Raw genomic sequence first — 27,960 nt, 5'->3', positions numbered from 1 at the left:
ATGCTTCAGGAACCGGCCCAGCAGCTGCGCACACTACCATGCGGATGGTCCTGTGACTTCAGCATGGCGGTGTTTGCAGATTTGGATCTGAGAGCGAGTTCCGACTTGAAGGCGTTGAGAGGGCTGGTGGAGAACGCTGCTCACCGTGAGTCGCCCCGGCTTCGCGGTCCGCGGTGCTTCCCCAGCCTCGCTTCCCCCTTAGACCGTCGGACCACGTTCGGGAGGGACTTGGCAAGGCCGGGCCTCGTTCCGGTCTCTGGGATGTCCCTGGAATGTCCCTGGAAGCTGATGGCCAACGCGATTTTGCTCGTTCACCGAGCGCGGGAAACTCGAAGGCACCGGGAGCTGTTACCCAGTCTGGCTCCTTATTTCCTGCAAATTGAGGAAACGGAGACCCTGAGAAGATGAGGGATTTGCTTAAGTCCTTACAGCTGATGGATGACAGAAGGCAGGGCTTCCAAGCATAGTCCCCTGCACCAGCACTTTTAATAAAGAGCACCCCTTTTTTGCCTCTCACGACTATGTCAAAACAAATGTGGAAAGCTGGTGTACAGACCGGGAATACCGGGGGCTCATAGAAGAGGGCAGGAACGGGGGGTGCGAGTGTTGGAATAATATTATTTAGAGGGAGGGTAGGTGGAGAAGGGTGTACTAGGAGCAGGAGAAGGAAGCAGCATGGACAAAATACTAGAATGGCAATCATATTTGAATCCAGGGGAAGAGAAAGCCCTTAGAGATAAGAACCTATTTTAATTAGTGGAATTAATCACGACTGCTGTTTTCTTCCTTAGACGAGGGGATAGAAAAGTTTAAAAATAAAGAGGTTTCTGCAGACAGATCATTTCTCAGTTCTCAGCTCTCTGAGAGCTGGTACTGATGCTTTTCAGAGATGGTGCTAGATAAAGCTACTCCTTGGCAAAGTGGATCACATCATTTCTTTTTGTCCCCTTTATGAAGTTATCAGTAGAGAAATGACTCTTTTTCCATTGCCCAATTTAAAATACGCTCAAAGGAGCATGTGCATGCATTGTTACCCAGTCTTTTTCTCTGAAAATTAAATGAAAGTCATGACATGATAGAAAGTCACTCCCCCTTGTAAGTCAAAGGTAAAGGACTGCTATTTAGTGAGTGGAAGTATTCAAAGACTAAAGAACACAGAGCCCTGGTTCTTAGTTATGTGACATAATAAACTAATGATAAGTTTCAGAAATATGCTACATAAATAAAAGTTACACCAAAGATTGATTGGGGGAAGTATTCCTAAGATGCCAGATGAGTAGTCTATGAAAAGTTCGTGGAGAATATGAGTCTAGTTAACATTTCCGAAGGACAGCGGGGCATTGTTTAGTGGCCAAAAGGGTATCCCAAGTGAATAAAACAGGAAAGCTTAGGGAAGACTTGGTAGTATAGTAAAGAAGAATGGTGGTTGGGGGGTAAGGGGGAGGGTTGATTTGACTGAGTGAGTGAAAGGCGAAACCCAAAGTACTGTACAGGCAAATTTCTCTTTTTATCTTCTGATGTCTCTGTATTCTCAACAGCTAGGATGGTGTCTGTCAAGTAATGGATACTCAATAAATATTTGAGAGAGGAAGGAAAGAAGGAAGTTGGACAAACTGATGAGAAAGAGGACCACTTTTGGCATTAACATGCATTATATTTTGGTATCCTGTCACTCCTATTGATGTTTAAATAACTTAAAGATAGAATTAATGATTTAGATGTTTTTGGTAGTCCTAATGTCCAAAACAGTGCTTTGTGTTGAGGCTGATAAAGCAAGGCCCTGGCTTCAAAGAGTTCCCAGTCTTGATGGTTGGCAGCTCAAAAGGGGAAGTGGACAGTAGTAGTGTGAGGAAACATTACTCCATTTCTCCTTAGGAAAAGAGCTTCTGAAGGAAGTAGAAAGGGTTAAGAAGCAAAAGAAATGAGTGAGAATAAAAGTGATGATGAAAACATATAAAGTTGATGAGATGAAAATGAAAAAAAAAGAACATTAAAAAGAATGGTGGTTGGAAAGGAGAAATAAAGTTAAAGGTGTTTAAGATCAAGCTAATAATACATCACAGCGGTCAAACATAGCCTTAACTTTGTGCCAGGCACTGTCCTAACCATCCTACATGTATTATCTCATTTAAGTATGATAGCAGGCATATGGTAAGTTCTGTTATTACCACCATTTTGACAGATGAACCTAAAACTTGTAAGTGGTAATGCTTAGATTTGAAAGCAGGTGTCTGACACCAGATCCCATACCCATATCACTCTGCAAACTTCCTCCTATTCTTGACATCAAGAATTGGGATGGGCTTATATGCATAGGAAAGAGAGGTTGTTGCATTTAACAAGAATGTTCACTTTTTCTTTTCAGTTGGCTATTCAGTTGTTGCCATCAATCATGTCGTTGAATTTAAGGATAAGAAACAGGTAAAATTTCTGAAGTTAATAATAACCAGTTTTTATAATTATTTATGTTTCCATTGGTAATATGGAAGCTACAGATGAGCATATTTCTTTGCATTTCTTTTTAAATGCACTGTGCACTATTCTTATTTTATATAACCATTTAGTTGGTGCATATTTGTGCAAATGACAGTTTTTTTTGCAAAGTACTAGAGCATGGGGTGAAGATTCTTAAAGTTGTTTGATGTTAATTCAGTCGCTTTCAATAACTTAAAAATTGCATTGTTATTGACTGAACAATGTTTCTTTTTTTTAACTGTCGTGGACTCCTTAACTAATGATTTCTTTCAACAACATACTAGTAAATATATCTGTTTGTTTTAGGCCACCAACTAACTGTACCTTACAGATTGTTTCAGTCTAAAAACTATTTTTTATCTCTCCTATCCATTGATGTTCACAGCTGCTTCTCTGCTTTTCAGCCTTCGTCCCTTTTTATGAAAAAACTAAGTTAATTATCTTTTTTTAAATGATCTTTTCTGTAAACCCCTTATTAAGTTTTCCATTATGCTTTGTCTCATTAACATGTACAGTCTAGGGTGACTGTTTATTGTTCGTTGTAGGAAATTGAAAAACCAGTAGCTGTTTCTGAACTCTTTACATCTTTGCCAATCGTACAGGTAGGTGTTTTGTTGTTTAAGAAGCATAATATCTACTCATTAAATGCAGAACGCCCAGTAATACGTGTGGCTCTCTAGTCTACACTGCCCCTTCCTCTGTCTACGAGTCTTACCTTTCCATCAAGACTCAGCTCTTCCTCAGGCTACGTGATTCTCTTACTATCTATTCTGTAGTTCTTTGATGCTCTTCTTTACCGAAGTCCTATAACCTTTAAATTACCTCATTATGTATTTTAGCATACATACATGTTTTTTCTTTCACTGTATTATAAATACTTTAACATGACGACTGGTTTTTACTCATCTTTACTATCTGTTATTGTTGGTAACTTTTAATGAATACTTGCACTCGTAAAGAGAAAATGCAATCATTTGTATTTTGTGCTTTTTTTGATTGCATGTTTTTAATTATAGGGAAAATCAAGACCAATAAAAATTTTAACTAGACTAACAATTATTGTTTCGGATCCATCTCACTGCAATGTTTTGGTAAGTTAATTATCTTCTTTCTTTTTGGCCTTGTAAATTGCATTGGTTAATGTTGAACAGTGTCATTTTTCAACTCACCTCATTCTTACAATCCTCCACCTCAGTGAGTGACACTGGCCTGCTCTCCCTGTCTTCAGAATTCACATAGTATAAGTCTCTTCTATTCATGGCATATGTATAGGCATTCCACAGTTAAAGAACCTTTGGGGAACTATTATTCATTAAACTCACATGAACCATATATAAGATGGGTGCTGGGGATACTGCTGTGAGTAATACAGACACAGTCCTTTTAAAAATGTGAGGAATGTTTAAAAAGGTGAAAGTAGTAAATAAAGGGTGCTCTGGGAGTGTGTAGCAGAGGGGCCAGTAAGTGTTATATAAATACTGAATTAGGGAAAGAGTGTTCCCACAGGGTATGTTATGCAAAGGTCCTGAAGCCACAGAAAACATGGTGTGTTCTAGGAAATGAAACGCCACCAATAGGGCTGAGCCTAGTAGCTAACGTGGCATGAGGTTAAGAAGGGTGGTCTGGGTGAGCAGTTAGAAGCCCTTGAAGAGCTTAACCAAGGGAGGTCTACATTATAGAGTCTGGATCAAAGCGGGTTAAGGAGGGGATTTGAGAGGCATGCAGGTGGGAGGATTGGTTAGAATTGATGGTTGATTGGATATAGGATGATGACTTTCTATCATAGCCTGAGCAGCCAGGTAGGTAGATGGTAGTACCATTTCTTGAGTTGGGACATACAAAGAGAAGCAGGTTTGAGAACATTGTGTTAGAGACATGGTGGGTTATTGTGCAATTCCGGTGGAGCCTATCAAATGGCAATTGGAAAGAAAGGTATGGCCTTCAGAAGAGCGATCTCAGTTAAAGATACTGACTTGGAAGTGGTTGCCCTGTAGAGAGTAATTGAAATCGTGGGAATGGATGAGACTCCCTGATCCAAGACTGATGTGGGAAGAGGCCTAGGACAGAGTCCTGGGAAATTTCAGTATTCAATGATAAAGTAGAGGAGGCTGAGGAGGGATTGTCTAAGAAGTAGGAAGAAAACGAGGAAAGCGAGAAGAGAAAAAGAAGGAAGGATCATCAGAATCAATGTGCCTGAGTGAGTAGTCAAGCAGGAGAAAGGCTAAAAAATGTCTATTGGATCTATTGACAGGGAAGCCATTGGTTACCGTAGCAAAAATCATTTTTATGGAAATAGGAATGCGAGAAAATGCAGTACGCGCTGCTGACTGTACTTGAGAAATTTGACTTCATAGGGAAACAAAGCATGAGGTTGGTGGATGATAACCTGCTGTATAGATTTTGTTAGATGGAAGAGACTTGACTGTGCCTGCTGAAAATGAGGAGAATCTAGTAGGGGAGAGAGAGGTGAGATACCTGAGGTGACCTGTTTTACCTTTAGTTAGAATGGACTGCACGATCATAGAACAGGAGTTACCAATGAAAGGCTAGCTTCCTTTATAACAGTTATTGCTCAAAAATTCTGAAAAGCCAATTTTGGTATTTTATACATCTGCGAGGCAGCATTCTGGTTCTCTAGGCCCAGGTAGACATAAATGAAGCTGACTGTTAATAGATTACAGAATTCTTTTTACTCTCGTTATCATGAACATCCTGGTGTCCCCTTTTTTGTCCCCTTCCCAAGTGGGAGTAGGCAAGCAGAGGTCAAAGAATCCTGGATCCTGGCTTCCTCTAAGACCTGGAGCCTGCCCTCTCTCAGCACGGGTCCACCCAGTGGCGCCCTCTTACCTGTTTAAGCACAGCACCTGCTGCTTCTTTTAAATCTCTTTCCTTTTCTAAGTTTAATATGCCTTTTCTTTTTACAAAATAAGAAGTCGTAAAAATTTAGAGGATGCCAGCAAACAAAAAAGAAATATTACATGTCTCATTATTCAGAGATTATACATTTGAATGTATGTTTTTCCAGTTTGTCACATACATGCACATACAATATAAGTTTGAAGTGATCTTTTTAAAAAATAATTCTTTGTCTTTAAGTGATATATTTCTCTTTCTGTCCTTGGACTCTCAGGTATTTTCCTGCACATGTAACAGTTTAATTTGTATATAACTGTGTTTTCATTGTGAACCTAATTGCATCACAATCGTCATGTGTATTTCTTGTCTCACAACAAAATGGTGAATTCCGTGAAGGACAGATATGCCTTAAATGATTTTGTATCCTGAGTGTCCCACACACAGCACGTACTCAGTAAATGTCTGGCAAGCTCCTGCACTAGCTTGTAAACACAAGGGCTATCTAATTTCATTTTTGTATCTCAAATGCAGTGTTTGGTATAGAGTTAAAGAGTAACAATGATTGGTGGGATAGATGTTGGTATCTAAATTCTCATATGCTTAGAAGGTCTTTTCTGCCAATATACAAAGCAAAGCAAAAATAGTGGCATATTAGGAGTGCAGCTACACTATTAGGCAGAATTCTATGTGTATTGTTTTTGTCACCGTATGATAACATTCTTTTTATATTACTAGAGAGCAACTTCTTCCAGGGTCCGGCTGTATGATATTGTTGCCGTTTTTCCAAAGACAGAAAAACTTTTTCACGTAAGTAACAGATTAAGTAAAAGTAAATAGTGCTTATTTTTTTTATAAAAGAAATCTGATTATTATGCCTCTGTAGGTGATCTGTTTGCTCTATTTGGAATATTTTAGAATTTTTCATTTACATACAGTTCTGGAATTTCACAGGGGTGGCATGTGTTTTGTTTTATTCATCCTGCTAAATATTTGATGGGCTCTCAGATTGGAAGAGTCCATCAACTTTTCTCATGTTTCTTTATCTCTTTGTTCATTGAAAACTTCTATTAATAAGTATTGCTCCTTCTCTTTCTAATTCTAAAATCGCTTCAGATTCTGCCCTTCTTATTGTTTGCTGCTGCCTGTTAGGGAAGAAAGGTACACAATTCTACTGTGGGATAAAAGCTCCCACCTCTGTTTCATCTCCTTTGCATGCTCTGAGATGTGGCCCATATGCCAGTATGATCATGTCCACTATTAGTCTTCTAGAAATTCTCCAAAATTAACTGTCTGCTGTGCTATCCCCCTTCCTGATCTTAGAGCCTTTATGGATTTAATTCCTTTTGTACTTTTAATATTGCCATTTCTGTGATTTTTCCAGGAGGAAAGTTATTTAACAGATATGCTCATTTTTGTCAACTTGAGAACACACTGGGCATTTTAAATGATTATAGAAAAGGAAAAAAAAAATCAATGTAATACAGTTTTTCAGGAATATGAGCTATGGATACATTTAAAAAGTTCTGAATGTTGCCTTTATCTAGGTTCAAAAAAGTATCCATCTGCAAAAAGTATATCCACCAAAGGTGTTTTGCATACCTTTAATGTTTTAATTTTACAGCATAATTAATTTTTAAGCAAAATCTGTTCTAAAATTATAGGAAAGTTTTGCCGGTTTGTCCAGTAGATGGAGCTGTTGGCTAAGGAGGCTGATGTGTGGTAAAATTAGTTTCCAAGGCATACTATCAGTTCTTAATTATTTAGATTATTGCAGGGAAACAGCACCACTTATCTATTAATAACTTTTTTGGGGGAGGAGGGTGACTCCTTTCATAAAGTGTTCAATTTTAGTGATTTTCAGTTTCGTTTCAGAAAAAGAGGTGAATAGAAGCGAGTGGTTCTTAGTCATGAGAAACTCCTGTGAACTCTTAGTATCAGGGTGTTCAGCCCCAACCACTGGAGATTCTGATCCAGTAGGTTTGGAATTGGGTTTAGGTATCTTTTTCAAGTGCCATAGCAGATTCTGATTCAATGATGGAACCACGGTATACAGTATAAGGAGGACCTTGGGCGTTTCCAAATTCGTTAAACAGTAACTTAGTTTTTTTTATTAAATAACAACTCAGTTATGTTGTACACTAAAAGTTGGTAGTACCCAATTTTTGTTGTACTACATTTTTTCAAAATTGATTTAGGAGAGCATATAACTTATATTTCCACAGCCATTTACAAGTGGCCAGAGAAACAAACAGAACCCTTAAAAAGTAACATCATAGCCACAAGGAAGGTTATAACCTTCCAAAGACTTTTACATGTTTTTTTACCTTTAATACAACAATCCCGAGGGTTAATCAGGACACATATTTGTTACTATCTCCACTCTGTAGAGTAGAAAACTGAGACTCAGGCCACGTGATTTGCTCTAAATCTTGGGTGGTATGTAGTAGAGTTGAGACTAGGTTTTAGAATACATTTTAATTTCACACAGCAATTTTATCTTAGTTGTTTATCGTATTGTTTTCTCAAAACTATTCAAAAAAATGAATTTAAAAGCATGAATACATGCTTGATGGTGAGTGGGACAGTGAGAAGTATTCTGGAGGATGTAAGAAAGCTATAAATAATGCACAAAGTCTTTGTTTGAAATTATACAGATATACCCCAAAAGTTACATGAAAACAGTTTTTAAAATTGGAACATCTTCCTCTTATTTGTCCAAATCTTACCCATTCTTTAAGACTCAGTTAAAGTTAGTGCTCTCTCTGTTTTCTGCAGAAAATCAATTTAAATAGAACTTTTGTTAGTATATCATGATCTGGAATCAGGTCAAATGCGAGCAGTTTGTTGTTTAAGAGGTTGCATTCTATAATTGATTTTTTTGTTTGTTTGGTTTGAGAGTTGATTTTAACAGGTATTCCTATAAACGTGATATTCTAAAACTAAGATCTCTAAGATGAGTCATAAAAGCATACACACATGTATCTTAACAATTAGTAGTATAAAGTCTGACCACCTTAAATAGCATTGTTTCCATGGGAAATAACATTATTTTCCACTAGGAGTATCTGGAAGGCGTTTCGTAGATAAATCTTTCCTCTGCATAGCTGCCCCAGAGAATAAGGCAAAGATGAAAGATTGTGAGTAGAGTCCATTGGCAGGGTTTCTTGGGATGCGGGGCAGGATGGAATGTGGCAGAGAGTTACATAGAAGCTTCAGGAGCTTCTGAGTTATTCTCATTTAAGATTAAAGAGACTATGGGCAGAGTGAGGTAAATTCAAGTAATTTAGTCCAGTGGCCTCCAAACTACTTTGATTGTATACCCTATAAATTTGAAAATATATTGAGCCTGTATCCCAAATATATATATATATATGTTTATTTTCTTATAAATTGTTTGCATGTTTCGTGTAGCATTGTGCTTTATAAAATAATATTCACACAAAACAGTACAAATTTTAATAAAAAATAAATGGAAACAAGTTATTTTCTTCTTGCTTCTAAAATCCACGTCCTTTGAAAAGTACTGTTGCAGAGTACCTAAACTTGCTTTTCTTTGCCATTTTGAGGAAAGGGGGTATCTTTCAAGACAGTGCTTCTGGCTCCCCCAGTTTCAGAATTCTTGGAGGTATTAAAGTACGGATGATTAGGCCCTACTTTGGAGTTTATCGCTGGGAGCGGGGCCTGGTATTCTCCATTTTAAATGAATTCTTCTCAGGAGTTTATTTTAACCACTTTCAGTTGAGGAACACTGTTTATGGGCATCTCTCTTTTCCCGGGATGAGCCTGACTTTCCCTTGCATAATATTTATAAAGTACTAAGATTTATTAAACTGGAATCCATGAAGAAGATTTGGGGATGACTATGAACTCCTACCCTCCTATTCCCCTTGTCTTATAAAAGGAGAAATAAATGTGTGATTGTATGTGTGCATTTTTGAGAATACGCTTCCTTAAATCCTGATAAGAGATCTTGGCCAAAAAAAAAAGAGATTAAGAACAACTGATATGAATTCATATGCAACCTGCCAAAACTAGTATAAGATTCTTAACCATAAGTATTATTTGGATATAATTTAATCGTTGTTAATGATTTAGAAGGTATTTCATAATGTGAACATCAGCTCTTATAGTTATCTAAATATATCAATTGAATATTTAGATTAACAGGAAGCTAAATAACAAAATTCAGTTTGAGACATTTAAATTTAAGGTGTCAGAGGGAACCAAGTAGATCTGTCCTTTGTTACTGGAAGTTTTATTATAATGCATGTACCTAAACCAACATGAGATATTTTTTATTTAGCTACTAGGAGATGGGGAAAAGTAACCTAATTTAGCTTTAGTCTGGGGAAGACTGTTTAGCAGGCTTTCAAAAAATGAATCAGCTTTTTTTAATGAAAAATAGTTTGTGTTCATGATATTAACTTTAAGCACTACTAATGGGTACGCACTGGCAAGTATGCCTTCCTTCCACCCAAAACTCCCTTTTCTCCAGAGGCAACCACTGCTAACAGTTTTTGTGTATCTTTTCAGAAGTATTATTTACCTCATCCTTTCTTCCTTCATTTCCTCCTCCCTCCTCTCTTTTTTCTTCTGTACTACTGTGTTTTTTTCACCTAACAATATATCTTGGAGAGGGTTCCCTAATGTCGAAGATGTACCTCATTCTCCTTTAGGAGTCAGTATATTTATTCCATTGTTTAAAGGGGCCATAATTTATTTGAGTAAAATTGATAGATATCTAATTGCATCTAGGCTTTCGTGATTGGTGTTGCAGTGACTACCATTGTACTAATATCCTTGAGCATTTATAGAGTATATAGTTATGCGATATATTTCTAGAATCTATAGGATACGTATTGCTAAATACTTTTTAAGACTCTGTACTGATTGAAAGACCTTGTGAGTGCCTGTTTATTCATTCTTGTGTCAGCAGTATATTCCTGAACTTTCTTATCTTTGCCATTCTGATAGTTAAAAAATGGTGTATGTAAGCCCCGAACTTGCATTATCTACTATTCAGAGCTTTTCTTCATCCATTCTTATCAAATTTTCAATGACTCTTTTATGAGTTAGACAGCTGTAGCAGTTGAGATGGTGCAGATTCTTTATGACCCAAGTGTTTTTGCCAAAACAGCATTACTTCCCAGGCTTACTAAGTTACTAGGACTGTCTTAAAGCCAGGCAGCCCATGATCACTGCTTGCTTCCTAAAGCCTTGGGGTGGAGTAGGAGAGAGACCAAAGTGGGCATTCTGAAGAAATCCTTTTTACTACCCGCTCTATACCCCTCTACCTTACTCCATCCTTTCCCTTGGTCCATGCCACTGATGTTAGTTTGCCATCATAGTCACCTGACAGTTTGAATTTGTTCATCAATTCTGTATATACCAGTATTGTCAGTATGTCTTATTTTTAATACAGTACAAAACAGCTAAATCTTTTTATCACTGTAAATCAAATAATGGCAAAATCAAAGCCAGATGCGCGTCTTCTAGTAGTTTCTTTTGGCCTATACCCTTATGCAGTAACCTTTCCCCAAATTTATTTTCCTTCCCTGGTTTTTCTTTTATCTTGACTTCCTTATATATTTATTTTATCTTGTATGCATTATTTTCGTAAGCAGTTTCAAATCTCTTTTGGAAGTAAATGCAGACTATTGATCAACAAGGGATAGCAAAAATTAGAACAAAGGAAAGGGAAATTAAAAGCTGAAAAATGCATTCATTATTATTTGATTTGTAACAGCCCTGCTTTGACTATTTATGTAGACTGTTTCTATTAGTATTTGAACAAAATACCATTGATAGTGTCATATTAATGTTTCTGCAGCTACTCAATAGACTGATAGGAGCCACAGGCCTGGAACAATTCCTAGCACAAAAATAAATAACTTTTAGAAAAAGTGGAGCATGTATACATTCCTTTTGGCTTATTCTTTTCTTAGATTTTGGACAGTTTCCCCTTTCTAGAACAGTCTATAACCTTCCACAAACCGAGCCTCTCTTAGCAACTTGTCCTTATGTCGCAGACATTGAGTCAGAGGGTTTCTAGGCCCTGTTTCTTGAGAGAGTCTAAGGACATATCACTGTGCTTCAGCTAGATTACAGTTAAACCATTCAAACCAACCACGAAGGAGTGGCTAACCACTGACTTTGGAAAAGGTCAGATGTATTTTAACACAGAACCATCATAACACCTTTGGAGTGAACAATATTTATATTTCTCTATATTGAGTATGACTTTATTTCCCATTCTTAACATGTGCCAATTTTCCTTTTGGTTTTACCTGTTTTTTCTTCCTGACAGGTTGCTTGTACACATTTAGATGTGGATTTAGTCTGCATAACTGTAACAGAGAAACTACCATTTTACTTCAAAAGACCCCCTATTAATGTGGTAAGTGTTACACTTTCTATTCTATACTTGAATCTGTAGAAACTTAGATTATCAAACTGGACAAGGGGCAAAAGAAACCAGTGTTCTTGGAGGGGGAAAAAATAAAAGCTAGATGATAAATAGGAAGCAGTTTTTAAAAGGGTATTTTATTTCGTAAGCTGACTGAAGGGAGAAAGAAAGCTTAAAATAAAAAATGTTTAGTAAATTATGAAGATATGTGATAGTTAGCACTCTGAACTCTTAAGATGTTTTTGAAAGGCCTTAGGAACAAAAATGTATGAAGGATATGTCTTGAAAGGATAGTTAACAATGGTGGAGACCTATGGTGGAGACCTATAGCCTGAACATTGAACATTAAGAGGACAGAGCAGTCAAGAAGAATGGCAAGTGAAAAAAATGTCGGAGGTTCCAAGGCACTAGTGAGCTGGTGGGGGGGATGGGGGGTTGGGGGAGTGCAAGGGAGGAGCAGGGCATGGAAAGTACAATAGGCATGGTTCATGCAAAATTAAAATCTGCACTGAAGCATTCTGGTTGACACAAAAGCCCAGGTTACTTTTATGATAACCTAAGAGGGTGGCCATGCAGTCAGGAAATATTTTTTGTTCTTCCCTGTGCTGTAGAATTTTTCTCATTATCTTTCTGCATAGTTTCTCTTGTTTTCCCTACCCTTCATCTTCCATCTGTCTTATAAATCTTATTCCATTATAAAGGTAGTATTCTTTCACATGGGTAATGATAAGGTCAGCATAGCTGTCAACTATTTGCATTAGCAGCCAGATCCTAGAAAGGAGTGGGATGCTATTTCAGAAGAGTGGCTTCAGATCTCAGACTCCCATTCTCAAAAACTATGGAAAGAGAGAAGGAGTTTAATAAACAGTCCAGATTAGATACCCAGTCCAGTCAGAACGGAAAATTTAAAATTTATATATTTTCTCAAGGTAGATAATTCCCCTGTTCTCTTCTCTGTAGAATCACAACCTCCTCATTTTCTGTTTTCCTGTCTCTGCTGCTAAGGAATTGGCTTGATGCCAAGAATGAGGGGTGGGCGACAGGAAAAAAATTGATCTATATGGTGCGGAAAAATTAAATCCAGTGTGGAAAAATTTTAGTTGGCTTATGTTCTACCCCTAAAAATATGCTACTAAAACTGTACTCAAAAAGTATTCAAAATTCTAAAGTTACATATTTAAAGGGAAAACTATAAAACAGCTCTTTTCTGATAAATATTGAGAGGACTACTGAACATATAACAATATTGCTTAAGCTCAAATATTATTTTTCCATATTCTTGCCAATACTTATAAATAAATAAACACTAAAAAAAAACCATCACATTTTTGTTGGAGATCTGTGTTGTTTAACAGCTCACTTATCAAATATGGTAAAATGAAAACTAGCAAGGAGAAGCCACTCAGCTCCTCACTTGCAGGTTTGGGACAGTTCCGTTTGAGTGTCTGTCACACGAGCTCTCTGACGTGCCTCAGCTACCTATGATAAAAGGTACAAACTAATACAGCACCCAAGGTTATGGTAGCCTTGTTGGCCTCACATACTGTTCCTCTCCAGAGGTAGCAATCTCTCACTCTAGAAGTTTGCCCGGGGTTTTTGCCAACCTCCATCTAGTTTCTTTGTAAATGGCACTCCCTGCAGTTAGGCAATGCAGCAACTCTATAAATTGCTATTAAACTTAGAACTTTTTACTTTCCACTTCGCCTTAATGATCAAGGAAGGCTACTTTCTAGATGGATTTGCCAGAGTAAGCCCACAATTGATACCATACCCTTGGCTGGGAGGAGAAAGCAGCATGTGATGCTAAGGCCAAGTCCATGGAATGGACAGCAGTGCACGTAATTCTTCTTGTCCCACCACAGTGGGAAGCTTCCCAGTGACTTGTTTTGGCGAGGCCTTTCCCTTGGTTTCTTATGAACGTGCCCTACTGTTCAGTCCAGACCGCGAGCTTCTAGAGAGCACCAGCTGTGTCATGGCCCTTTTTAAATTACCCCAATATCTTGTTAATATTGGGTCCTCCCTAAAATTTCTCAGTTGAGTGAGTAGTGAGTATATATCTAACTTAGCATATCAAAGTGCAGCTTGGGGAACCTGGCCAAATCCTGCTTGTCATTAGTCATTAGCTGGTTGTTGGCATTCAGCAGGAAGTATATGCAGTGAGGGAAGTGGGGCACTAGGGTGGCATGAGGAGGAAGATGGCACTGGGGACAACAGCACTGGGACATCTCACCCCCCGATTCCATCTGTAAGTTCGAGAAAGCTGCTGTTGTTTGATGGATATGTTTGGCTTAATTCCCACATTTTTCAATTTAAGAATTCTGAAAAGTAAAAATTTGACAAGTGAGAGGGATGTGCAGTATTTAAAACTGTCTGCTTTTTTTAAAATCTGGTGCGAACATTTTACATATGTTGTTTAATAAAAACTAGATGGTGGAGTAGAGAGAAAGGCTGCACAAGATTATTTTTAGTCTTCATCTAATGTGGAAGTAGGCTGCGGTATGAATTGGTCAGGAAGCAGAAAAGTCCTTATTTATTCACCTAGTTCTCATTTAAGAGAGGAAGCTGGAAACATACAATAAAAGGTATCATAATAGTTGTAAATAATAGTTGTATAGGTATGTATATATTATTTGTATCTGGTAGTATCTAATCTGGATATGGAGCTGTATGTTTTCGTTAATCTATGAGAATATATTCATCGTGAAATGTATAGCACATAGAGTGAATGTGGGTGGTTAACAATTCAGTCTTAAGTCTTGGTCCTTGCCTGCTCCTTTGGCCTTAAGGAAAAACTTGTCTTTGGTCATAACAAATTGGTAGGTTGGCTTTCTAGGGATCACTTCATTGGGCACAAGAAGAAACAGCACAGATCTTAGTTTAGATAGGGTTTGTGCTCTTTTCTTTTATGGTGGTAAGAAGTGGGAAAGTTAAGATAGGGAATTCATTAGTCTTTTACCTAGAGGCTAGAAGCCATGTGAGAATTATCAGTTTAGATGGTTGGGATTATGAAGGAGGGCCCAGGAGCTAAATCATATCAAAGCACTTCATTTGTGTAATTTATGACTCTTGTTCCTTTATCTTTACATACTTGGAACAGCATAATTTCAATTTTGTAATTCCCTCTAAAGTCTCCTACAAACCTCTTCTGTATAGTCTGAGTAACTTGTATAGGAATCACAACTTAACCATATGATAGTTTAATTTCTAAAAAATTGAATTCAACTCCTCTTCTTGGATAATCAAATGACTTCTAATTATTTAACATTTAGAACTTAGCACATTCACATCTGCTCTAGCCCTGCATCTTTAGGGTGGGTTATCTCCATTGTGCAGGTCATGTTATTGATTAAGACTGGGATAGTTTGTGATTCACACATATACGTTTTTCTATCAGAGGTTGACTTGGGATTTATACTCAAGCTTTGATTCTAAATCTGCTGGCATCTCCTGCTGGGAAATGCTATTTAAAATTACTTAACAGACGAGCTCTTTGTTAAGCACAGAATAATATATTTAAAATATAGTCTTTATGAATACAAGTTTTGAGAATTTTTTTTTAGCAGCACACACCTTTACTTTCCCTTTAATTTTTTTTAGTGCTATTGCCATTCAATAATAACCTCAAGTTTACTGAATTATTTTCAGTGATTGTATGTTTTACACTCTTCTGACGTTTTCCCCTCAGCACTTCCTTTAACCCTAATCTGTTTCTATCTTCATGGTCCAATTAGTCTCCACTGAGAGATGTCCAGTAAATAGTGTCTGAAGCAGTGACGTTGTTCTAGGAGTCATGCCATATATATTTGATTGGGTATGAGTGCTCTATAAACTTTATTTTTTATCACACCTATCGTGAACCTAAATGTGTTAAGTACTTTATCAGACCAGTTGCCAGCAAACTTGCCAGCATCAAAAACTTCCTTGTGGCAAAAAAAAAGAAAGAAAAAGAAAAAAAAACAAACAACACCAGAAACAAAGTTAAAAGATTGATGACAGACTGGTGGAAATATTTTCACTCATATCGTAGACAAAAAGCTAATAATCTCCTTAATAGATAAAGAGCTCGTAAAAATTGACCTTTTTAAAAAAAAAAAAAAAAAGATTAACAATCTAAAAGAATATCCACAGGAAATACAAATGACCTTTATACATATGAAATGATACTTAAATTATTATAAGAGAAATTCACATTAAAACCACCTGATTGGCACAAACGCTGAGTTTGAAGATACATTCTGTTGTAATACTGTGGGAAAGCAGGTATTGTCATACACAGTGTTAACAGTGTAAACTGGAACAATCTCTATGGGGGAGTGGATAATTTGGCAACAACTACCAAAATTACAAATGCTTTACCCTCTGATCTAGTATATTAGTTTCCAGGGGCTGCCATAACAGAGTACCACAAACTGGGTGACTTAATTAAACAGAAATTTATTGTCTCACGGTTCTAGAGGCTAGAAGTCTGAAATCAAGATGTTAGCAGGGTCATGCTCCCTCTGAAACCTGTAAGGGAATCCTTCTTTGCCTCTTTGTAGCTTTCGATGGTTTGCTGGCAGTCTTTTGTGGTCCTTGGCTTGCAGCTATGCTTTTCTCTTCAAAATGTATTCTCACCGTGTCTGTGTCTTCACATGGCCATCATCTTATAAGGACATTAGTCATTGGATTAGGAGCCTACCTTATTCCAATATGACCTCATTTTAACTAATGACATCTACAATGACCTTATTTTCAAATAAGGTCATATTCTGAGAGACTGAGGGTGAGGACTTCAGTATACCTTTTATGCAGGAACGCAATTCCACCCATAATACCCAGCAACCCTTCTTTAGTGTTTATTCTTCAGATATATTGAAACAACCTAAAGTCTGTCAGTAGAGGCTTTGTTCATTACAATAGAATAGTGTGCAGGTACAAAACAGAATATGGAAGTTATGAGCTGACATGGGAAACTCTTCCAGTCAGAACAAGAAAGTAGCAGGCTACCTTATGAGTAAAAAAGAGGAAAAATAATATATCTTTGTATTTGCTTATATTTATATAAAACAACTCTGGAAGAAGACATAAGATATTAATAAAAATGATTATGGGAGGTGAGGATATGGCAGGTGGGAGCAGAGATGCAAGTAAGACTTTATTGCTTATGTTACTTTATTTGTGAATCATGTGACAAATTACCTGTCTTAAAGGATGATACACCAAGGATGTCATCCTTTGAATTCAGTAAAGAACTCATTTTTATGAAATTAATAGAGAATTTTTATATTGTCTTAGTAATAAGTACCTATTTTCTTTTTCCTTTTTTCTTAAGCTTGGCTTAGTTTTTGGAATTTATCCCCAATATCTCTCGATTCAAGTGTTACACACCTGCCCTTGGTTTATTGCATCAGTATGACTGTTATTTCTCATTAGTAAAGAAATCATGTGCCTATTCTAGAACCTTCGGTTACAGATCCAAATAAAAGCCAATCAGGCAGGCACTGTCATTCTTTATGAAAAGGCTGTTACAAACAGTCCTTTGATGAGCTTAAGGGAATTAACATTAAAATGGTCTTAAGCAGGAGCCTAGCTAATGAGTCAATATTTTTATCTACCTAAAAATTTAAAATAAGATGTTATGAAAGAAGCGTTCACACTCTTTGGTAGCATATTGTCTTTAATTTCTGTCTTAAAATTTTCTTAGCAGTTTTAAAGTGGACTTGATTAATGTACTAAGATCAAAATCAGAACTTTTTTCTTAAAAAATAATTAACCTTATAATTATATTCCTTTCCCCGCTTCGGAAAAAAAAGGTTTATTTTGATCTAGTCCCCATGGTCGGTGGGGGTGGGAGTAGGGGGGTGGGCAGGGAATACAATTTCAGATTCAATTAAGAATACTTTGGGACATGGTTACTTAGTTCTGTGTGTCATCCACATCTTTTATTTCCCCTCTTCTCTATCCTACTGCCTTGTATTTTAGTTCAGCAACAAGAAAGATGAGGAAAAGAAAAATATGTCAGCCTCTTTGGCTAATTAATAGTTTTGGTAAGAGAAATAGCTAGGAGGATAGTTGAAAACAGGACTAAAGATGATGCTTGGTTTGTATGAATTTTACTTTACAAAGTTCATCCTGGTTTCTTTTATGATGGATAATTCATAGTGAACAGCATTATCTCATGACCTCTTTTCCATAGGCTACTATAAGTTCTTGTATAAAAGACATTTGTGTGTTACAAAGAAGCCTGATACCAGCTCTCAAGAAGTGTGCAAGGTGTGCAGGGAGAATGAGATGTACATTTAACTATGGCACAAAAAGTTTCGTAACACACATCATCCCCAGAAATAATAACACAAGAATTAGAGGTGGGGACAAGTTGTCAGAACAGCGCAGAGGGGAAGGTTACAGTATAGAACAAAGCATGTGAATTCTAACTGAACTAATATCAGATATGTAGGGATATCTAAAATGAAATCTGGGAGCCTCAAGATAGGAAGAAAAGGAAAGAGAAGCTTAGGGGGTGGAAGAAAGGAAACCTGTGTTTAGGAAGGAAAAGTAGAAAACCCTGCCGTACACCTGAAATGAAGCAAGGCAGGCTGCCAGTTCTAATCAAAGACAGATTTTTCTATTCCCTGTACACGCTCAGGAGTAGACCTCCAGCAGTCAACAGCTGGACCAGTCCCAGCTCATCCTCTGGGTAATAGAAACTCATTTGCCAGGCGGAGACTTGGACCATACTATCTGGTCTGTGCCTGTTTACCTTCCTTTGTTCATTCAAAAGATTCCTGTAGTCAAGTGACTGCCAATGTGAATCTGATTATCCCCATGTTGAAATCTTTAGATGCTTCCTGTTACTGTTAGAAGATTAATCCTGTCACCAGTTCTGAAGACCTGCACGGTTGCCCTTGCCATCTCTTTAGCCTCCAGTCCTGCCACACACCCTCATTCTCTCTTTCCGAGCCTGTGCCGTTCTCTGCATCCTCTACATGCCACCATGCTCCCTCCAACCATAGACCTTTTCCACATACTCCTCCCTCCCTCTGCTGTTTAACTATTTGATTCCTCCTCACCCACTCCCAAGCTTTTCCTTGGTAGCACTTATCAAGACAGAAGTTTTGTATTTTTGTGTGATTATTTGATGGTCTCTTTCACTAAATTCTAAGCTCTTTAGAAGAGAGGAACCATGTCAGCTTTTGCTTATCATTCCCACGCAGAGTTGGCTTAAAACATATCTGCTGTGAACGGCTGAAGATATTGAGCCGCTCATCAGGGAAGCTGAATAGCGAACACCTCATTCAGGCTGTTTTCTTACCTATGGCTGCCTACTTATTAAAAATGCCTTAAATAAGAAAGACATTTCTTTTTTCTCATGTAAAAGGCCAAGCTCGTATGGTGAGCTGGGTAAAATCGTCAAAGGCCCAGACTTCCATCTTTTTTGGTGGGCACCTATGAATCCATTTAAAATTGAGTTCTATTAGTAAAGAAAAAGAGTTCGAGAACTGGTAACGAGGGCAATTAAAAATTTCTGCCATAATGCCTTATTAAGGTATTGTAAGAATTAAATATAGCCTAAAGACTCTTAGCGTAGCTCCTGGCACATAGCACTCAACTGTGGCTACTTATATTCCTTCATTCAATATATATGCAATAAATTACTTACCTGAGAAGCCTTCCCACCCCTATTCTTTGGACATTTTTCAGCTCTTCATTTCTTGGTTTCTTCATTCTTGGGTTAAATTGCTTGGTTTATTATTTTGCAGATGGTTAACCCTAAGTATAGGGAGCCCATCTCTGTTTTCCTTTTGATAGTTCATTGAATAACAGCCCTTCTGCCACCCCACTGGGACTTTGCTCTCCATAGCCTCTTCATGATTCCTGTTTATATAAAGTCAGCTTCCCCATAGCTAAGATAAACTCAGTTGATTAAATAGAGCCACAGATCTTCTCCTGTGGATGGTGCCATTTGGGCGTAAATCCACCTTTGTTTACTGCTGTAGTTTGACGTGCAAGGGGTGAGGAAGGTGAGAGGGAACTTTGGTGAAAATAGAATAGGACAGTGTGTTTATCTTTGACAGTTTATTTTCTTTATTTCCTGTGAAGGCAATTGACCGAGGTGTGGGCTTTGAACTTGTCTACAGCCCCGCTATCAAAGATTCCACAATGAGAAGGTACACAATTTCCAATGCTCTCAATTTGATGCAGGTCTGCAAAGGAAAGGTATGGTTCCATAATTTTAGGATTTTTTTAAATCTAGCAGTTTATTATTATTAATAGACTGGATTATCAAACTGATTCCTTTTCCTTAAAGCAGAAAATTCCCAAGGCACAGGCACAAATTATCCCATTTCAGTGAGCTCCGCAAGTTTTAAGGTGAAGACAGATGTCGAGGGAAGAATTATGTGAGGCGGGGGAAGAAGTATTGAAAGCTTTTATCTTTCAATGAGGAATTTGCGCTTACCCACTGTGAAAAGAATGGTCTAGATAGTAATTGTCATCAGTGATTTGAATTAAGGTTAAATGACCTTTTCAACTAGTTTTTAGAACTAATTCATCTTTTCTAAGATCTGTGGGAGAGACCTACTTATTATAAGCTGCCTTATTTTGACATGAAGTCTTTTATTCTTTCACTTTAATTATTTACCTTATCTTTAAAAGAAGTTGGTATTTATAGTGCCTTAAATGTTAAAATGTGATTACCGGTTATTTGTATTATAAGACTCTTTTTTTTTTACGTTTATCTAAGATTAATACTGATTGTTTTCTATTTTGTAGAATGTAATTCTATCTAGTGCTGCAGAAAGGGTAAGTCTGATACTACATACTTTGTTTTCACTTTTCAAGTTAGAAAACCTTGAAAAGTTTCTAGGGGAGAAATGAAAATGGTACTATAAAGGACGTTTATTGCATATTTTTATTTTGTTCATTGTAATTGCTGAAGAGTAAAATTTATCCCTATTCCTTTTGGGCTTCAAGTTTTGTTTACATAGTTTTTTCTTTATACCATTACAGTTTTTGCTTTTTAAGGTTCTTTTATATTTTCAAAAATTTAAGAAAACCATCAAAATTATAAGGACTCAAATTTTAAGGACTTTATTACTTGTGAATACTTAAACATCCTATTAATTTACTGCAACTTAAGTCATTGAAATGTTACAAGTATCTTCTCTCATGTCTATTTGTTGTTCATTTTAGCCTTTAGAAATAAGAGGCCCATATGATGTGGCAAACTTGTATCCTTTTCTGAGTAAGAAGTTACTGAATTTTTCTTTCAGGAATCTTGTAATTTGATATGATATTATACTTTAACAAGGTATTTTTCCTAACCTTTTACTGTAAGTTTACCAATTAATAACTTCAAAAACAAATTACATCAAGTTGTAGAGAGGTTCATCATTTTGTTTTCTGGATTAAGGGTGAGATAGAAAAAGGAGAACGAGAAAGAGGGACTCTATTATAAAAGCTTACAGTGAAATGACCCTCTTCTCCATGCGTGTTCTATTGGGCTAAGAACTGCTGTAGAATTAAACTCTCTCTCTCGATGTGGCCAGGTGAGCTGGCATTGTCAGTTATGTTTGTGTCAGTTTCATGCCCTTGGCTGACTCTGGGTTGAAATCCTTGATGATGCCACCAGAGGGTTGCTGTTTGGGCTGTCTGAAAGTGATGCCAAGGCTGCTGTGTCCACCAACTGCCGAGCAGCCCTCCTCCATGGAGGTGAGCAAGTTCTTCCAATAAAAACACTGAACGGTCATGTTAGGAGCCAGTTATTTTTATCAGACAGTTGAACCACATCTACTCTTATTTCCCTGCCCTGCAGAGCTTTTTGGGGTTATCTTTTCTCATCCTGTTTACCCATATCCATCAATGCTTTATTACCCTTCCCTTCAGGCTTTACTTTCTGTAGTTGGTGGAACGAATATGGTTTGTATCACAAAAATGAGTACTGAGTGTGCTCTTTCAAGCTGTGCATGTGTGTCCCTGCCCACATTCGGATCGGCTTCAGCTCTCCTTGTCTTCTCTCTCTTCCTCATGGGGGCATGCTTTTCCTCCTGAAAGTCAGTATTTTAGAGAACTGAAATGTTAACAATATATGTTAAGCCACTTATTAAGAACACAAAAACAGCAAATATGTTTTAAAAACCCAACTAACAAACTCAAATTATAACTTTTTCACATTTAATACAGCTTGCGATTCTTATTTTTTGTTTACATGTTCAAGTATGTGCAAACTATACATTTTTTACTCACATTTCATTTATATGTATCTGCCTGTTCACATTAATTCTACTACTAGAAGCCATTGGATTTCTTATTCATTAGGTGATAAAAATTGAATTAGAAATGTTTGGTATGCCTAGACTTTTTATTTTTAAAAATTTAAACTTCTGATCTGCTATTTTAACTTCATTCTCTTTGAAATTCTTAGCACTAGTCGTAGTGGTTAAGAAGCAATTTACTAGATATCACCCAGAGGAATTTTGTTCTTCAGAATAGGTTGCTACATGTAGACAAAGTTATTTGGCATACAATGCTAGTTAGGTTATTGAAGTCTTATGCATTGTGTCTGAATTTTAAAGATCTTATCTTCAGTCTAGAGAATTGGTTACTATATTAACTTACCCTGAATTAAATTATTTTACTTTTGGTTTCAAAATATTCAGTTTGGGATTGTTGTGTTATATAGTCTAGACCTCCATCACATAAGCTCTGGGAATGACCAAATTAATCAAGATTTTACCAAAATTAGGGAATAGTTGATCCACACTTTGGTAGTTCTGCCATGATTTTTGTCTATTTTAAATTATTGTAAGAAATCATCAAGCTTTAGGATAACAATTCGTGTTCTAAAGTAGACTAAAACAAGAAAGGGAAACTTAAAAATATATAATAGGGAAAAATATGAACTTTTGCATTTGACTTCAAAAAGCTCAACTATTCAACATAGTAGATATATGAGTGTGTGTGTGTGTGTGTGTAGATGCTAAACTATAAGACTTGTGGACTATAGGTAGCATTATGATTCCCCTAGTGTGCCCAGGACAGTCCTCGTTTGTACCTGCTGTCCCTGCAGAATTAACCACACATCTAGAGGATAAATTATAGTTACCTTGGTTTTAGTTGACACTGGGATCAGTATGAGTTGTGTGGTATATTTCTAAGATTGCTAATTCAGCCTTAGGTTACATTAGAAGAAAGAAAGGATTCTGAGTGAAGGGGATTCAAAGTCTTATTGTCCTCTGCACTGATGAAGTCCCAGCTGACATCTATATCATCTTTAGTGCTACATTCAAGGAGGACAGTAATGCACTGGAGCATTGCCAAAAGACGGTTAATAGATTCTTAGAGGGTCTGGAAACCTTCTCATGAGAGGAATCATTGAAAGCAGAGCAGGATTGGATACCTGGAAAACAGAAGACTTGAGCCACGTAGTAGTTGGTTTCCAACTTAGGAAGACTTACCACGGGGAATCAAATTAGATGCATCTTGTGCGGTTCAGAAACCAGTGAATAGCATTTCTAAGAAGATTCTGGGGAAGGGACAAAAGAAAGGGGTTCAAGGCCAGAGGCTTCAGCCTGTGATTGATGAGGTTGGTGTCCTCAATTAGCTATTGGACCAAGATGGACCTGTTGGGGACCCCTGCCTTAATTCTGATTCCTTATGAACAAAAAATATAGTGCACTCGTAGTCTTTAGATTTTCCTTGGCAGGATGGGTGAAGGAAATACTATATGTGAAAACACTTTGTCAAATAAAGTCCTACACAAATGTAACTTCTTGCTATTATAAAAAATAAATTTACTTCTAAAAGATTTACACTAATAAGATTACTTTATCTGATAACTATAAAAGTCTTGTTTATAATTGTCAGATTAAGAAGTAAATGTTCTCATAATAAAAAATAGAACATTTATGAGGTGGAAATAGATGAATTTTCAAACTACTACATTTTGTTGTGTTATAAAGTGTTGGTTTTTCACAATTTAATTTTTATATTTTTTTATTCAGTTGATTTTTAGACTTTACTCAGAACCATAGTGATACAAATAAACATCTCTAAACGCAAGATTTTTTATTTGGTGAAATGCAAATCATTGGCAATTCCTATTTATTTTGAGGTTCCCTGATTATGTTGGCATTTGAATAACCTAGAGAGCATTTGTTCCTTTTATAAATTGAAATGCTTTGAAATAACTGACAAAGATGTGGTAGACTTATTAAGTTAATCTTGACAAATGAAAAGGTGTAATGCTTAACTCTAAAATTGACTTATTACTTGAAATAAATAATTTTTTAAATTCATATTCATTGAGTTCTTTTGATTCTTCCTCCTTCACAGCTAATGGATCTCTCGCTATTTCTCCCTAGTCCCTCTCTTTCCTAAGAACAAAGTTGGGATCTCTTTCAGTGGCACTGTGGCCCTTCACAAGCTACCCATCCAGCATTATTTCACCCTAATTTTTTGATGCTCCTCCTTTACCTCAGATATATTGTTCCCTAACCTATTCTTACCTCTTTCTCCATGCCTTTACAAAGGAAAACTTATCCATTATATTTTCTTCCTCCCTATTCCTAGTGTCTCCTTTTATGATACTTTCCTTGATTCATCCAGGCAGAGTTAAATCTTGTGGGTACTTCTATTATATTTGCCCATAATGCACTTATCCCAGTGTGTTATAGGAAGAAGCACTGTGTTAGCCATCTCTATACCTTCCTTAGGTAACACAGTGCCTGGCCCATTAGTATATATTTTTAGCAGAATTTTGCTAAATTAAAGTTGAACTCTGCTGCCAATCTGATCTAAACAGCTAATAATTTTATTCTTTGTTCGTTGTCACCATTTTATGAAATCAGTAAATATGAGTTTGATTTTCTTCACTTAAGTATTTGTTGAATACTGGTTACATAAACCAGGCATTGCTGGATGTTAGCAATTCAATACATTTGATTCTTCAGAGGTACATTGATGATCTAGTAAGGAAGGCAGATACGGTATGTGCTGTAAAATGAAGTGAGCACACACCACATGGGAACAGTACAATTGACTATCATACTTGATGTCGTGATTCATCTGTCTTCCATATGTAAAGCATCTGCTGCACTGAGGTCTGTGACATGGGGTCTGGCTGTATAAGATGCTGTGGACAGACCATTAGAGATAACCTGCCCTACAGTTTTACCCTTGAGGTGATCCTTAGGGATGAATTAGATGTTAATATACTGATGTTTGTATATGTTGTGTGTGTGTTGGGGGATAATACAGTAAATATCATCAGCACTCAGCAGTTCATTATGGTTTTATCATTTATTAGTGCCGTAAGTCAAAGCAACATGATGATACTTGTTAAACGACCTCTTTAAGTCATGTCTTAACTTCAAGCCTTAAGATTTCCTTGTTTGTTTTATAGAAACTAGGAAAACTGCTTTTGGAATTATTTCCACGGTGAAGAAACCTCGGCCATCAGAAGGAGACGATGATTCTCTTCCAGCTTGCAAAAAGGCCAAGTGTGAGGACTGAAAAGAATCTCACAGTCTTTTTCAACACTCCCTTCTTCCCTTTAATAATCTATCAGCCACAACAGAAATAAAACCTTTATATGATTTACTGTTTTCACATGGAGCTAGAAATCAGTAGTCTATAAAAATGGCTTGATTTTATAGTTAAGCCATTAAAATAACAAACAAAACCTGGTGAAGCATTTAAAGAAAAAGAGTCAGTTTAATAAATTTATATATTTTTTAAGAGAAAAATAGAGTCTAATTTATATTTTTCTAAGTGATGAGATGACAGGTATAATTAGAAGATGTTTTAATATTTCAGGAGACTTTAAAATATCTGTTTATTTAAAAACTCATGCTTTTCTACTTGATACACATTATTTTTTAAACCTACTGCTCAAAAGTGATTATTTTAGGACTGTTAAAACTTATATTAAGGGGTTGGCTTTTAGTTAATCTATTTTTGTTTTAAGCCTCTCTTTCATTATATTCATCAAGTCAAAATTCTTTCTAAAAAGACTTGCTATAAAATTTGTAGAAGGAGCAGGAAAGTGTACATACAACACACTTGGCCTCTTCCTTTGCTGCTTCTCACCACCATGATGTCCTGGAAATAGGATTCTCTCCTTTGAGTTGGAAGCCCCTGAAAACCTACTATTGATTTTTCTTAATAGTTATGTTAAGAATATCAAAGCATTGGACTCAACTAACTTTGGAAGTAATTTTTTAAAGAACAGGATCATTATATCAAATAGAAGTACCCTTTTTTGCAAATATCTGCAGTTTTGCTATATTGATATAAAATGAGAAAAAGAATTCCGAGAGAAAAGATAATATAATATATTTATAAATATAACATATTTATATATTTATGTTATATATAAACATATTTATATTTATGTTATAAATATAACATATTTATAAATATAATATATAAAAAGAATATAATATATTTATAAATAAAGATACTTAAATAAAATATTGTTAAGAAGAAACCACTAAAACAATACACCATGACCAGGTGAGATTTATTCTAGGAATGTAAGGATATTTCAGTTCTTTTTAATATACTATATCATATTAATAGGTCAAATGAGAAAAATGAGAGTTATCTTAATAGGTGTTAACAAGACATTTGATAAAATTTAAAATCCACTCTTGATTTAAAAATTCAACAATAAAAACCTTTGGCAAAATACAGGTAGAAGACTGTTTCACACACACACACACACACACACACACATATATATATAGTACATATAGTAAGTATTAACCAAAATGGCTCTAAAAATAAAGAATTTTTGGCTGACTTCCCCTTGAGCAATTTGATGGATTAGCCTGCTTCATTCCCTCCATCAGACTGATGGCTACTGCTGCTGCACCCACACACCAGGGGTCTGCTACTTCCTTAAGCTTGCTTCTGCCTGTACCCCACTTGGACTCACCAAAAGTTAGGTGTGTGTTTACACACATCTGTTTATGTCATATTTAGCATTGTAAAATTATATGTTAATTAAAAATTATGGAAAATGTTAAACTGTGAGAGGCAAAAAAATAATTCCCAGGAAAACTGAAGTTGAATCCTTTGAAAGGTTTGAAAAGGATGAGTCATTAAAAAGAACTGCTGTCGGAGTAGGTGTGAGCGGATTAACTAAAATTTGAGAGAGATCCAGTAAAAATTCTGCACTTGGATTGCTTCACTAGAGTCTTAAGTTCCTTAAAGAGACGAACTCAAGAAAGACAGCTTGGATCTCCTGTCATTGTATCCATACTCCTGAGAACAGGCTTTGACCTTTCTTTAAAAGATTGGCACGTGACTGTACGTTTATATATTCTAAACTCAAATGCTTAGGAGATGTACCTTGAATTTTTTTTGATGCCCCACCTAAATCTACTTTTAGCCAGCAGACTGTATGTATGTATGTATGTGTGTGTGTGTGTGTGTGTGTGTGTGTATGTACATATATATACATACATATGTAAACGTACATATATACACGTGTATATACATATATAAAAATTTAAAATCCAATATATAATATATATTAAAATATATATTTAAAATATATATTAAATAAATAAAAATATATATTAGCTTCATTTGCACTAGACATATATATATTAGAAAGGAGGTAAATTTATTGCAGATGTGACTCCTTGAAAAATACGAGAAGCAACTGGGAAAAGATTAGAAAGAAATACAGGTGCTTCTTCGTTTATGCACATTAGTTATATATTTGCAGTTGTGCCTGCTTTCTTTTTATGAATAGTGCTTATTCCATTGTTCAGAATAGCAGGGTATGATGGCTGGTCACCAGTGAATAGCAGCCAGCAAGTTTCCTTTTAATGTGTACTTTTGTTAGAACATGAACCACTCACTATTGACACAGTTGCAACAGGATGACCGTACCTTTAATAAAAGTTCAGCAGGGTTATCAGTTATAAAATAAATATACAAAAGTAAATAGTCTTAATTAACAAAAACGTGTTATAAAATATTTTAAAAGATGACTCTATTCACAGAGACATAATTTACCAAGAAATGTGTAGGAAATAATGAAGAAAACTCTTGAATGAAAATAATAAGGGAAGTTGAAGAAGACTGGAATACATGGAGGAAGACTTTCTATTTTCTCGGATGAAGAGACATTATACATCACATTCTCCCCTAACTTGATCTATGAATTAAACAGAAAGCAAAGTGTGTGTGTGTGTATTTTTTTTTTTTTTTGCTTGTGTATATGCTTGGTT

The 27,960-nt window shown here is 36.2% G+C and overlaps 1 protein-coding gene across 3 annotated transcripts; it reads left to right on the top strand.

Annotated features, from left to right (window-relative positions):
- RPP30 (ribonuclease P/MRP subunit p30) lies at positions 1 to 27,913 on the top strand. 3 transcript variants are annotated; one of them, XM_039871753.1, is made up of 13 exons: positions 1 to 145; positions 2,366 to 2,421; positions 3,021 to 3,077; positions 3,492 to 3,566; positions 6,067 to 6,138; positions 11,639 to 11,728; positions 19,817 to 19,933; positions 20,489 to 20,518; positions 20,909 to 20,946; positions 21,348 to 21,427; positions 25,119 to 25,217; positions 26,569 to 26,664; positions 27,733 to 27,913. In XM_039871753.1, exons 1-12 carry the CDS (start codon positions 1 to 3, stop codon positions 26,571 to 26,573), a joined length of 864 nt encoding a protein of 287 aa, XP_039727687.1. In that variant the 3' UTR covers positions 26,574 to 26,664; positions 27,733 to 27,913. The 3 variants fall into 3 exon arrangements, with proteins under 3 accessions (XP_039727687.1, XP_039727688.1, XP_039727686.1); XM_039871754.1 differs by lacking the exon at positions 26,569 to 26,664; XM_039871752.1 differs by lacking the exons at positions 26,569 to 26,664; positions 27,733 to 27,913 and having other exon boundaries at positions 25,119 to 25,324.
- Positions 27,914 to 27,960: the final 47 nt, after the last annotated feature.

The sequence above is a fragment of the Pteropus medius genome, unplaced genomic scaffold (genome assembly GCF_902729225.1).
Source record: "Pteropus medius unplaced genomic scaffold, Ma_sr-lr_union100, whole genome shotgun sequence".
NCBI lineage: Eukaryota > Metazoa > Chordata > Mammalia > Chiroptera > Pteropodidae > Pteropus > Pteropus medius.
This window is presented reverse-complemented; position numbering and strand designations above follow the sequence as displayed.

What these genes read in the sequence shown, in the direction of transcription:
- RPP30 (XM_039871752.1), top strand. Translation starts at nt 1, where the DNA reads ATGCTTCAGGAACCGGCCCAGCAGCTGCGCACACTACCATGCGGATGG. An exon ending in CATCTTTGCCAATCGTACAG is followed by an intron (nt 3,078 to 3,491) that starts GTAGGTGTTTTG and finishes TTTTAATTATAG; the next exon opens with GGAAAATCAAGACCAATAAA. An exon ending in CCATATGATGTGGCAAACTT is followed by an intron (nt 20,947 to 21,347) that starts GTATCCTTTTCT and finishes TGATGCCACCAG; the next exon opens with AGGGTTGCTGTTTGGGCTGT.